At 43.6% G+C, this 14,388-nt stretch overlaps 1 protein-coding gene across 39 annotated transcripts in view; it reads left to right on the top strand.

Moving 5' to 3' along the window:
• Nucleotides 1-14,388, top strand: part of ABLIM1 (actin binding LIM protein 1) — a 328,684-nt gene that overhangs the window by 157,264 nt on the left and 157,032 nt on the right. For all 39 annotated transcript variants that reach the window (XM_086377808.1, XM_086377800.1, XM_086377797.1 and 36 more), the window contains one exon: nucleotides 11,181-11,315. In XM_086377808.1, coding sequence (XP_086233934.1) covers nucleotides 11,181-11,315 — 135 coding nt within the window. Of the gene's footprint in view, nucleotides 1-11,180; nucleotides 11,316-14,388 lie in introns of those variants that run through there.

Raw genomic sequence — 14,388 nt, 5'->3', positions numbered from 1 at the left:
TCCATAGTTCTTCAGGCACTCTGTCTATCAGATCTAATCCCTTGAATCTATTTCTCACTTCCACTGTATAATCATAAGGGATTTGATTTAGGTCATACCTGAATGGTCTAGTGGTTTTCCCTACTTTCTTCTCCATGAAAGTGAAAGTAATAGTGAAGTCACTCAGTCGTGTCCAACTCTTTGCGACCCCATGGACTGTAGCCTACCAGGCTCCCCCGTCCATGGGATTTTCCAGGCAAGAATACTGGAGTGGGTTGCCATTTCCTTCTCCAGGTCATCTTCCCCACCCAGGGATTGAAACCGTGTCTCCCGCAGACGCTTTACTGTCTGAGCCACCAGGGAAGTCCAAAAAACGTGTTTTTCTAACTAGACAGAAAGGTCCCACCCCCATAGTGGCTGTTAAAATACTGTTTAATGAATTAGTAATTCCGAATGCACTAATAAGTAGAAGTAGCCAAAAATCAAAAAGGCAAACACAGCTGGGAAGCATCCTGGTCCTGAATCAACTTCTTGGTTCTTTGTTTTTTTAAACCCCTCTTAAGTGTCTGGATTTGGAATTAGTAGGTGAAGGCCATGGTGATTTCAGGCCTAAAGTTAAACCCCATCCCAGGGCCTGAGGCCTAAATGCTGATAGCCTATGACCCTCAGTCTTCACCTGAGTACCCTCAATGGCCCCAGGGGGGCCAGCATCCGTCCCAATCTCAGAGTCAGCACAGAGGTGGCTCTTCCAGCAGTCCAGAAAGATGTGGTGTTCTGGCAGCAGGCTTCAGGCTGAAGTCACAGCCCAATCTTTCGACTTGATCCATTTCTAAATGGAATTGCTGGTACAGGGACAATTTGAGAGCCCTGGGTGACCTTAAAAGGCTGTATCACATTTCAGCAGGGAATTTTATTATACTTTAGCAATTCCTGCTCATAGGGCTTGGTGACTGCCTCTCCCGACATTCAGCTGACTCGGGCATCGACGTGTCAGGCCAACGCTGTGGGGGCTCCCATGAGAAGATGACCTCATGTCTCCATTTCCACCTGTGAGGTATTCTTAAGCCCTTTTGTGTGGCCTCGGGGCAGTGGAGGCACATGGCAGGCGAGGCAGGATTGGGAGTCTCCTAACTGCTAACCCAAGGTCCTTTCTAATTACTGTTCAAGAGGAGAGGTGGGGCTTTTTACCCATGACTGTGCTTCGAAGTGAAATCACTCAGTGCTGTCAGAGATGGACTGGTACTGCTGCTGCTGCTAAGTCACTTCAGTCGTGTCCGACTCTGTGCGACCCCATAGACGGCAGCCCACCAGGCTCCCCCATCCCTGGGGTTATCCAGGCAAGAACCTGGGTATCCATTTCCTTCTCCAATGCATGAAAGTGAAAAGTGAAAGTGAAGTCGCTCAGTCATATCCGACTCTTGGCGACCCCATGGACTGCAGCCCACCAGGCTCCTCCGTCCATGGGATTTTCCAGGCAAGAGTACTGGAGTGGGGTGCCATTGCCTCCTCCGCAGAGATGGACTAGGAGAGGTCAAAGAAGGGTGTTGCCTTAAGTGAGTCATCTCAACCAAAAGGTGTGTCGAGGGAGTCAGTCTTTTAGAAGCAGGAGGATAAGACACCCAAGCTGATGTTAAACCCCTTCTAAGATTAACCTTTATATGTAAAAGGCAGGGCTAGCATGGCAGGGTAGAAGCATCCTATGATTTACACAGAGGAAATTTTCTAGCTGAATTTTTATTATCCTAGCACCTCTTTGCCTTGGGGGAATCAGATTAACTGGATTAGAGCCTGGGCTGTTTCTATAATCAGGATCCCAGCTGCCCCATGGCTGACGGAGTCTTTTATGTTGGGAGGAATAGCAGAGGCCTATGGCATTGGCTCAGAAAAGAAACGTCAGATACTGGGACCTCTTACAAGTGGAAAGCCCAAAGTGGCAGAAAGTTAGAGCTGTCTGACTGCTCGCTGGGAGGGTTTGTGCTAAGGCAGCCCTGTGCTTTGTGCCAAATAATAATCCTGATTACCAGACTAACGTAGTGGGAGAAAATTAGGTCACGGAAGCCAATTCAAGAGAAGGATCATTTTGGGTAACTAACGACACAGTGACCGTGGGTAGCTTCCTGTAACTACCATTTGCCACAGCAGGAAATAGACTTTTAGGTAAACTATGAATTAAGCACTCTATGCATTTATTTAAACTCTTGAGTTTCTTGATTCCTAGGCTCAATAATAGTGCCACTCTAGCATAAAGAAAGGGAGTAGGAGGTGGAGAGAAGTGGTAGGAGGGGGAGAACACATCTGTGTGATACGCGTTTACAATTAAGTGGGAACTGGGGTAGAAGGGCTTCCCTGGTGGCTCAGTGGTAAAAAATCCACCTGCCAATGCAGCAGATGCGGGTTCAATCCCTGGGTCAGGAAGATCCCCTGGAGAAGGAAATGGCAACCCACTCCAGTATTCTTGCCTGGGAAATCCCATGAGCAGAGGAGCCTGGTGGGCTACAGTCCATGGGGTCGCAAAAGAGTCGGACACGACTGAGCGACTTCATTTCACGACTTAGCGACTAAACAGCAACAAGGCAGTAAAGCTTAGAAAGTATTCTTAGGAGAAAAGCCGTCTCTCTGAAATGTAGACTCCCAGGAGAACAGGACTCCTGGCTTTAGGCAGAAACCAAGCTCACCAGCAGAATATCATTGTGTGATTGCAAATCCAGACCAGTCCTAACCAGAGACAATTTTCCAGCCCAGACCTCTGCTCAGAGCGGAGGCAGTGTCCTCCTGAAGTCGGGTTGCTTTTCCTCAGTCTGTTCCCCTTCCCCTGCAAGTGTTCTTTTCCCGTAAATCACTGCAGCCTGGAATAACTTTTGGTATTTGAAGTGCTATTTCCCATCTGCTTATTTACTAGCAGGTGTTACCTTTGGGATTCTCATGCAGCTGGGTATTCAGCATTTCTTAACTGTGTAATCAGAATCTAATACATCACACTAGCGTGGTTTCCGTCTAGGCTGCACAAGACTTTCCTGTGGAAACCCCCTACTCAGTGCTTCAGAGCCTGGGTTTTGGAGTCGGAAGACTTCCTCGCTGAGTGATCTCGAACAAGGTTTTGAACTCCTTGCTTTGGTATTCTGCTCTGCAAAACAGGAATAATGAAATAATTCCCCCCAAAAGGCAGTTGTAAGATTATCTGTCATTGCTGGGATAAAACAGTTATGACAGGGCCTTGGACATAGTAAGTGTTCAATAAATTCTTCTTGTTGCAATAATAGAATAGTGTTACAGAGTGACCTTGCGATGTCATATGTTCAGGAGTCTCTAGCTTCATGGGGGAGGTACCTCAGTAGTGGTATTGAATGGTAACCCTGTTTTCCCTGATCTAAAAATTGAACTGAGGAGCACAGAGAGAACAACTCAGGTTATTTGATATCAGAAGAATCCCAAAAATCTGGAGAAATTGAACACTGAGCTTGGGATTTTATAGGGTCAGGACTGATGCATTGTGAAGCAAAAGCAAACACAAAATAAGAGACAATTAAATGCTGGACAACAGTGCAGGTATTTAGTGCTTTAGGACTTGGAGGAGGATGAAATATTTTATGAATATGAAGTACAGTGATAGCTTCAGATAAGAGCCAGGATGTGGACTAGGCCTTGTGTGTCAGGTTGGCTTTGAGCGGATGAGGCGTTGTTCAGTTGCTCAGTCGTGTCTGATTCTTTGTGACCCCATGGACTGCAGCACACCAGGCTTCCCTGTCCTTCACTATCTCCTGAAGCTTGCTCAAACTCATGTCCATTGAGTCGGTGATGCCCTCCAGCCATTGCATTCTGTGTTGTCCCCTTCTCCTCCTGCCCTCCAATCTTTCCCAGCATCAGGGTCTTTTCTAATGAGTCAGCTTTTCACATCAGGTGGCCAAAGTATTGGAGCTTCAGCATCAGTTCTTTCAATAAATAGTCATGACTGGTTGGATCTCCTTGCAGTCCAAGGGACTCTCAAGATTCTTCTCCAACACCACAGTTCAAAAGCATTAATTCTTCAGTGAGCAGCTTTCTTTATGGTCCAACTCTTACATCCATACATGACTACTGGAAAAACCATAGCTTTGACTAGACGGACCTTTGTTGGCAAAGTAATGTCTCTGCTTTTTAATATGCTATCTAGGTTGGTCATAACTTTTCTTCCAAGGAGCAAGCAAATGAGGAAAGGAGAATTTATTCTAAGTGAGGCATATGACGTGAGTGAAGGCAAGGAAGATGAAGATCAGGAAGTAGTCAGGAGGCCTCATTAAAGGAGGCTTTGTATATTCATACAAATGGACAGCAGAGGACTTTAGTGTTCAGAACCAATCAACACAGTGAGAAGTACTTAACAAATATAGTCCCTTTTTAGATATCTAAATAGCTATCATGGGTCATGTTATTGAAGATCTCGGAAATAGTACCAAAAACTTTAGATTTGATAGATTGGGACTAAGAGAAATAATGGAAGTTATTTTGTTTTTATTTTAATAAATTTTATTTTTAGAGCAGTCTTAGACTTACAGTAAATTTGAGAAAATAATAGTTTCCATATACTAGTTTTCCATGTGAGTAACATCTTGCATTAACATAATTCTTTTGTAATAGTTAATGAACCAAGATTGACACGTTGTTAAGTCTGCATTTTATTTGTATTTTCTTGGTTTTTTCTGATGTCTTTTTCTTGTTCTGGGATTCCATCCAGGACACCATACTGCATTTAGTCATTGTATCATTTTCGGCTCCTCCTGGCTGTGACAATGTGACTTTCCTTCTTGTTTTTGATGATCTTGATGACTGTGAAGAGTACTAATCAGGTTTTTGTGCAAAGTCCCTCATTTGGGGGATTTTCTCATGATTAGACTAGGGTTATGAAGTTTATGGGAGAGAAGGTCATGGGGGAAAAGTGCCATTTGTCATGACATCATATCAGAGGTACACACTCTCAACATGATGTTGATTGTTGATGTTGACCTTGATCACCCAGGTGAGGTAGTGCTTTTCAGATTTGTTCACTGTAAAGGTTCTCTCCCACCCCTCTTCCGTACTGTCCGCTCTGGAATGAAGTCACCAAGCACAGCCTGAGCTTAAGGAGTGGAGAGTGATGTCCACCTCTTTGAGGGACCTACACTTCCAAGGCCACATTGAAGACAAAAGAGCCAAGCTGCTGGGAACTCTCAGCAATCTTGAAAAAGGGGTTGAAGGCTGGATTTATGTGGTGAGCAAAGGGATGACTAAAGGATGGGAGGGTGGACAGAATTTCATGGGGGATGAATGAGAGGGTGGACTCAGGATGACTGAGAGGTTCCAAGCATCAGTGATTAGGGGCTTGTTTGGGTGTAAAGAGCACTGCATTGGTTTATTGCCAACTCTGTTTCATGGCTGTGTCACCTTGGATGAGGCATATTGTCCCTCTGAGTCTCAGTCTGCCTGTTTTAAAAATGGGCTTGACTGTTACTGCTCTTCCTACCTCATAAGGCTCCTGTGAGAGTGACTTGAGATAATGCAGATGGAAGGGTTTTGAAAACCATCAAGCCTGATGGGGTTTCAAAGGCTAGTGGAGAGACTGATGGTGCTAATGAGAGGGAAGGGCAATTGGGAGGGGGAATATATTACCTGGGAGACTCTGAATAGTTCAAATCAGTTCAGTTCAGCTGCTCAGTCATGTCCAACTCTTTGCAACCCTATGGATTGCAGCATGCCAGACTTCCCTGTCCATCACCAGCTCCTGAAGCTTGCTCAAACTCATGTCAGTTGAGTTGATGATGCCTTCCAATCATCTAATCCTCTGTTATCCCCTTCTCCTTCTGTCTTCAATCTTTCCCAGCATCAGGGTCTTTTCTAATGAGTCAACATCATGTGGCCAAAGTACTGAAGCTTCAGCTTTAGCATCAATCCTTCCAATGAATATTCATGACTGATTTCCTTTAGGATTGACTGGTTGGATCTCCTTGCAGTCCAAGGGACTCTCAAGATTCTTTTCCAACACCACAGTTCAAAAGCATCAATTTTTCAATGCTCAGCTTTCTTAATGGTCCAACTCTCACATCCATACATGACTACTGGAAAAACCATAGCTTTGACCATACATACCTTTGTGGGCAAAGTAAAAGGATATCTTTTATTGGTGGGATCCAACATTCTGCTGTTGATCATTTTTCAGCAGTTGCAATTTTGGAGTTCTCGCAGGAAAAGATGAGCACACATCCTTCTACTCCACCATCTTGACGGATGTGAATAGTTCCGATAGCCTGGGGCAATTATAATGTATACCGAGAATGCTGTCATATAGGCTCATGATAGTCACCCACTAAAGAGATTTTTATTTCCAATATGCTTTCATCTGAGAAAGCATCTGAGTTCTGATTCTAGTGGTCTAGTTTCATGGTCTGTCCCCTAGATAGGAGGAACTTAGATGAGGTGAAGCTGGTTCTGGAATATTAGGAAGGACTCCACCTAATCATTTTAGCTTTCCTCTTATGGCCATAATTTCCTCTGTTTGACGACACTGAAGGTGACAGTTTTCCTTAGTGATCTCCACTTCCTGTCCCAGCCTCATTGCCTGTAATCTCCAGTAGGCATTTCCAAAGTAACATAGCCTAATGGAACTGTGGTTCCTGTTCTATGGTAGAGTCTCAGCGATAAGGCTAACCTGCTTCGCTTGACTGTGAGAGGCAGTGTGAAACTTACGTTAGGCTTGCAATAGGCTGCCTTAACTGAGTCTCCAGAATCCCTCCAAACCGGAGTGGAGGAATCCTTTTACCTTTTCAGGCAAACAGACTCTTGGTTCTTCATACACATTTCCTCACTGTTAAGGAGATACACAACCATGCTTCAGGTTTTCCATTGTATTATTCTTTTTGTAGCAACAAACTGATAAGCCATGGAAAATTTTAACCATGTCTGCCCAAATTCCGGGATGAACCACTGACTACTTGGTACAATAAAAAGATTTGGGAAGTCCAAGTGCTAAATGTACCTCTGCCGATAATTTGGGGCTGACTTTGGGCAAGGAATGTAAGCTCTTGGCTCCTCATTTTCCCTAACAGTAGAGTAAGGAGGGACCACCCAGGCTCTGAAAGATGAAGCAATCAAGGAAAAAGTAGGAACAGGGCCAGCTGGCAAATAAGAGGAGTACAGAATTAATGTCATTTTTATATTGCAGCTGACTCAGCATATTTCAAAAATGTAGAATTGAGCCAAAGAACATACATTTGGTATTAACCAAACTGCCAAAGGAAGTTATGTAAAGCCTCTTTATTGAGCTTGAAAAAGGAGAGACATTCTTTTCTCTACCCTGATTTGGGTTGGGATGAAATCAGTACTGAGTCTCTTTTGCTCTTTGGATTCTGTCCTCTAACAAGCAAAGCCCATTTCTTCACATGTAGGTGGTTCTGAGATGTGTCTGCCTAGGCTGATGTGGGATGGAGCAGTAAGTAAAATGATAAAGTCTCTACTCATCCCTGGGTGAAAACAGAGGTCATCTCTGGGCATGGAGGATTTCGCAGTGTAATATATATTTCCAAAGGGAAATGCTTGCAAAATGCAGATGCTGATCCCAATTCTGACTTTATGACTGGTGCCAGCCTTTGCCCTGGCACCTTTGTTGAGACAAAGGGGAGAGCCAAGAAGTGAAATGATATTTTCCTTCCCTCATCATTACTCAGCAAGCCTAGCCAGCTTGCTTAGTTATAAAAAAATCAAGTGTCAAGAGAAACTGCAATGCAGTTTCTCATCCAAAAATGCATTCTCCCTCGTGGTCAAGAGATCCACTGTGTTCTAATATTGTTTCTGAGATGGATGGCCTTGTGGGTTAATTTTTTCCACTCTAACTCTACTCTGTAACTTGCTTCCCAATATTGTCTGAATTCTGTGGGGACAATCGTTCTTAAACTGTAGTGTGTAGAATCACCTGAGGAGCTTACTAAAATGATAGGTCTCCTGACTTTAACCCCTAGTTCAGTGGGGTTGAGGAATCTTCATTTTTATTTTTATTTATTTTTTAACTTTTTATTTTATATTGGTAATAGCTGATTAACTAATGTTGTGATAGCTAATTAGCTAATTAATAGCTAATTAACAATGTTGTGATAGTTTCACGTGGACAGCAAAGGCACTCAGCCACACATATACATGTATACGTTCTTCCCCAAACTCCCCTCCCATCCCAGCTGTCACATAACATTGAGCAGAGTTCCCTGTGCCTTTGGTAGGACCTTGTTGTCATAGTCACTAAATATGTCTGACTCTTTTGAGACCCCATGGGCTATAACCCACCAGGCTCCTCTGTCCATGGGATTTCCCAGGCAAGAATACTGGAGTGGGTTGCCAATTCCTTCTCCAAGGGATCTTCCTAACTCAGGAATGGAACCTGAGTCTCCTGCATTGCAGATTCTTTACCACTGAGCCACCTGGGAGGCAGGACTTTATACATTATCCATTTAAAATATAGCAGTGTGTACATGTCCATCCCAAACTATCCCTTTCCCCCATCCTTCCCCGCTGGGAATTGTAAGTTGGTTTCTTTAAGGAAAATAAGTCTGTAAGTCATTTGTATCATTTCTTTTCAGATTCCACATGTAAGAGATATCATACGTTATTTCTCTTTCTCTGTCTGACTTCTTTCACTTAATATGATAATCTCCAGGCCCATTCATGATGCTGCAAATGGCATTATTTCATTCTTTCTAATGGCTGAGTAATAGTCCATTGTGTATATGTACCACATCTTTAACCATTCATCTGTTGATTGACATGGGTTGTTTCCATGTCCCACCTATTGTAAATAGTGCTGCAATGAACACTGGGGTGCATGGAGGAATCTGCATTTTTAATACATGACACGGGGGGTTCTATTAAAGGGGATCAGCAGCACTATCTTGAGGATCACCATCTGGGTACCATGCCCAGCAAGCAATATTTTACCATACACAGTGTATAAGCCTTTACAAGCCAAGTCCTAGTTGTAGCTTTGAAACCGCTCTTGAGCCCACCTAAATAAATTATTGCCCAACTTACAACAGTCATTGCTGGGCTTATAATAATTTCTGATTTAGACAAATGGCCCAGGAAGAACATGAGCTTGGGAGTCAGAAAGGCCTGGGTGTGGATCTTTGCGCCTCTACTTACTGTTCTTTGAGCAGGCTGCTCAGCTTCTCTGAGGCTCGGTTTCCTCATCTGTGAAATGGGAACAGTATTACCCACCTTACTGAGAGAGGGTGGTGAGGATGGAATAAAATGACACGTGTAAGCACCTCACCGACAGGGGAGCCTGGCACTTGGAGACAGATGCTAAATAAATATTATTTTCCTCCATTTGTACTGGAAGCAAGAATTTGAAACAAATACATGAAAAACCTTGCGTAAAGCAGACAGTGTTATGGGAAACTTTTTTAATGCCCAGATCAATCGGTTTTTGGCCTTACTGCACATCACTTTAGAAGTCATTGGTTGTTTAGAGATCTTGGAAGCCTGTCCCTTCTTAATTCCTTCAGGCAGGACTGACTTCGGTTGTGAATATAGGTTTCCAGGAGAGACCCCAGCAGGGAAACGCAGGGGTATCATGATGTTGACACCTTTGCCAAACGCTTCAGGGTCCAGTGCAGAAAATTCAGATCAGGTGTTGAACCCGAAGCTACAGCTGCTCCTAGTCTCGGTCTCACAAGAAACAAGAAGAACCTTGTTCCTGAGAATCTAGCTAGTAATGGACTATTTGGACTGTCTTGCTCAAGCTCTTTCCAGGCGAAATGTGAACGGTACAGTGGTCCGAGAGAAACAATGAACTATTATACTTGGCGTGTTACGGAGAGCTCCTTGCTGGGAGGTGATTTCGCAGTTCAGTTTCAGCAATACCTGCCCACACCCCCCTCTCTCACCACGTCCAACCCGGTTTTACTGTTTGAAAAAAAAATGACCTTTGTTCTTTGTGCTGGTTGATTAATTTTAGGCTCACTGTTCTTATCCTCTATCATGCTCATGTCGGTACTTATGCAATACGTTTTTATATTTTGCATGATTCCTCCTTCTGAGGACCCAAATCAGAAAAAGGGGAATTTACTAGCGAAAAATGCCTCTCTGAATTCTCTGGCTGAACAAACGGCAAGTTCAGTGAAGACCCTTGGGTAGCATCAGGTCACAGGTGGCCTCTTGCTGTCTTCTCTCTTGGTCCTTTGTCAGGGGAGCCTGCAATCCTGTCCTGGGGCGGGGCGGTCACAACAACTTCCATTCTCTGAAGGCTACACTCTGGAAACTGAAAGAATAATCCCTATAAACCCCATCATATGATTGTAGAGCCTGGAAAGAGCCTCAGATCCAACCCCGCTTATTTTACAGGAGAGGAGTCTGAGGTTCAGAGACGTCCACACAGTTTCTAATTGATTTTTTCTTTAATGACTACCTGCAGTGTGTACCGGGAACCGTGCGCATGATGTGTACTAAGTCACTTTAGTCATGTTCAACTCTTTGTGACCCCGTGGACTTTAGTTCACCAGGCTCCTCTGTCCATGAGATTTTTCAGGCAAGAATACTGGAGTGGGTTGCCATTTCCTTCTCCAGTGCACACAATGGGAGGCTCACAATAGACCTCCAACAGGTTCCGTGAGCTGCCAAATGAAGAGGAGGAATGACTGTCTGGTAGACGAGGAACTAGCCAGTGCCTGCTAAGAAGGAAATAAATGTTGACTGAGCCCCTTTTGTGCACGAGTGCTCTGCTGTGTTCTGAGGAGCTAGGAGAAGGGAAGAGGAGTCCCAGTGGGGAGAAACAATATATGAACTTTATTAATAACTAGTCCCCATTCTCAGGGAACTTACAGTCTGCAGTGAACTCCTGGCTCAAAGGCATTTTCTAAATCAAGATAGGTACATATCACACCATATTGAACCAAGCAAGATTATGTACTTAATGACTCAAAAATTTAATACATAGTCCTCGAGATGTTTGGGAAGAAGAGAGAAGAGTGCTGGCTCCCAGGGAAATAAGCATTTTCCCCAACAGTGGACTGTTACAGCCACAATGCTCTTTTTGCTTTGTGTATCCCCATGATTATGACATGGCGGCAGGGGCTCCATTGGTGCTTGTTGAATCAATATGTGGCTCATTTGATACTAAAATTATGGGCATGTTTATGCCCACCCACAATGACTCCTTTTGTAGGAATGCTTTCTACTCACATGTATCTTTCCTGTTTTTCTTTCAGTGGCCCACCCTCAGGACCCTCACCACCCATCAGAGAAGCCTGTCATTCACTGCCATAAATGTGGAGAGCCGTGCAAAGGGGAAGTGCTTCGGGTCCAGACCAAGCATTTCCACATCAAATGTTTCACCTGCAAAGGTAAGGCACCTCTGGCTTCCTGGAGACGTGGCGTGTCACGGTCACTGCTTGTCTTGGAGGCAGCCCCATCCCCCTAACTCCATACCAGTTGATAATTGAATGTGCTCCCAAGTCCTGAAGTTGTTCACCTTCTCTAATTCAGGAATAGACTGAAGTTAAGGGGAATACTGAGCTTGCCCCAGCCCCAAGACCAGGGGTACACAGGCCTTTGGGTGTTCACTGAGGTTCCTCATCCTGAGAGGGAAGACTAACTGTGAAAGAGCAATGAAATGAAGTTTTGTGTTTTGTGCTTTATAGTTCTTTAAAAAAATTGAAAAAACATTTAAATATTATTGAAGTACATTTGATTGCCTGGAAAATTCCATGGACAGTGGAGCCTGGCAGACTACAGTCCAGGGGGTTGCAAAAGAGTTTGACATGACTTCGTGACTGAGACACGGACATGACACGGCATGTTGCTGTTCACTCGCTACGTTGTGTGTGACTCTTTGCGACTCCATGGACTGCAGCGGGTCAGGTCCCTGTCCTTCACCATATCCCAAAGTTTGCTCAAAGTCATGTCCATTGAACTGGTAATGCTATCCAGCCATCTCATCCTCTGTTGCCCCCTTCTCCTCCTGCCTTCAATCTTTCCCAACATTGGAGTCTTTTCCAATGAGTCAGTTCTTTGCATCAGGGGGCCAAAGTATTGGAGTTTCAGCTTCAGCATCAGTCCTTCCAATGAATATTCAGGACTGATTTCTTTTAGAATTGACTGGTTTGGTCTCCTTGCTGTCCAAGGAACTCTCAAGGGTCCCTTTCAGACATGACATAATTGATTTACAATGTGATGTTAATATCTGCTGTACAGCTAAATGTTTCAGTTATACATTATTTGTCATCTTCTTTTCCATTCCGGTTTATCACAGGATGTTGAGTATAGTTCCCTGTGCTATATGGTAGGACCTCTTTATTTATCTGTCCTTTATGTTTCTTTTTAACTGTGATGAGGACTCCGACCCCAAAGTAACCATGTCCCAAAGCCCTTGAATGGGACCAGAGGTGACTTTCCACAATTAGAAAGAAAGCCCTAAGATACAAATGCCTGTGGAAATAAAAAGAAGAGATGGACTCTTGGATTTTGAAAGAGGAGGAAGAAAGAGGACACTGAACATCTTATAGGAGAGCTAGATAAGTATGAAGGTGGGAAAGGGTTGCAGTGGAGGAATTAGAGTTCACAGCACAAACTTAAACCAGTAAACTGTCCAGGATCAGGATTGGTGAGCAGGAGTTTTGTTGGTGAACCTCTGTTACTTCCTAAGATGTCTGGCATCTTGGAATCTACTGGTCCAAGAGTTATGTATCCAATTTGTCAATGCTAATGGAATACATACTCCATGTGTCAAGGAACGTGTGGGGGTATTTCAAGAGATAGTGGCTCAGATGGTAAAGAATTTGCCTGCAATGCAGGAGACCTGGGTTCAGTCCCTGGGTCAGGAAGATCCTCTGGAGTAGGAAATGGCAACCCACTCAGGTATTCTTGCCTGGAAAATTCCAGGGACAGAGGAGCCTGGTGGGTTACAGTCCATGGGGTCTCAAAGAGTCCAACACGACTGAGCGACTGAGCATGTGCATGCAGGATAGTGAATAATAAATGCTGTGATGGAGAGAAATACAGGATGTAGACTGGAGGCAGGCAGATAGATCCAGAAAGGCGGTGGGTATTATGGTAGTCCAGGTGGAAGTAATGTAAGGAACATAGAACCAAGTGTGGTAGGGACTCGGGGACAGATTTTAGAGATATTTAGCCAGCTTAACCTTAACCTTACCTTGACCTAAGACTTTTAACCTTAACCCAGTTAAGGTTGCTAGGATTTGATGACTGATTGGATGTGAGGAATGAAGAAAGATCCAGAGTTCCAGCTGGACTGCCTGGGTGAACATAAGGTTGCCACCAGATAAGAAAATACAGGAGCACTAGAGAGGCTATTATGAGGAGAGGGGAGGAGTTCAGTTTAGATAACACATTGAGGCTGAGCATACGTGATCCATACAACGTCTCGTAGGCTTAGCACTCAAGAGATACTGGTCTGTGTTGGGAAGAAGGATTGAAAGTGTTCGGCATCCAGATAATGGCTAAAGCTATATGATTGTGTGTGGAATTCCCCTGGGAAAGGACAGGAACTGAGTCATAACAAAGCCAGCATCTGAAGGAAGTAGAACCTGATTTCCATTTGTAACCTTGGAAAATGTACCCATCTGGTAATGAGATGAGAAAAGTGGTTTAATTACTGGGTGGATTCTATAATTAAAAGAAAAGGAGATCCCCAAAGCTTCTGCTATTTAAAGAATTTATAATAACTCAGTGGGGATAAAATGTGGCTGCAGGCTTCCGATGGAGCTGCTCTTTTGTCTCCAGTACTCAGCAGCTTTGTTTTTCACTCTTGCCTATTAGCAGCAACCATTCCACTAACTTAAAGGAGGCTGTTTTTTTTTTTTTTTAATGCTATATGTTCATTCAGATTTTGTTTCAGTGATATGACCATTTTTTAATGCACCACCTTGTCTATATCATGATTGTGATACATACTCTATAAGAGAATAAGAAATTAAGTAGTAAAAATTTGATGTTTAATAATTATGTATTTAATATTTAATAATTGATATGTTTAAGTTAATTATGATTATATGGTTTATCTTATTGATACGTTGTTCATTATAATTATTGTTGTTTATCTTGAGCATTTTTTTCAGGATAATGCCTTAGATCCATTTTTCTGTCAGAATGTTCTAGAGCATTTAGAAAAGACCAGGGACCAGAGGATTGAGAAGGGCTGCCTAGCCAAATATTCTGTTTTCATTAAGCCTTTCCTGAACTATCCTGTATAAGATGTCAGCTTCTCCAGATATCACATCTCTTTCCACTGTGTCTTTTTTCCTTAACATTTATTATTATTTAGCATATTTTATTCACGTGTCTCCCTCCTCCACGAGAGAGTAAGCTCCCCCTGAGGGCAGGGATTTTTGTCTGTCTTGTTTATCATTGTGTACCTGGTACCTAAAACAATGCCTGATGCATTAGGTGCCCAATGAG

Source organism: Bos grunniens, chromosome 26 (assembly GCF_055505025.1).
Source record: "Bos grunniens cultivar Pamir isolate PY7600 chromosome 26, Bosgru_T2T1.0, whole genome shotgun sequence".
Lineage (NCBI taxonomy): Eukaryota > Metazoa > Chordata > Mammalia > Artiodactyla > Bovidae > Bos > Bos grunniens.
The sequence above is the reverse complement of the archived record's forward strand: the minus strand, read 5'-3'. Positions and strand labels throughout refer to the sequence as shown.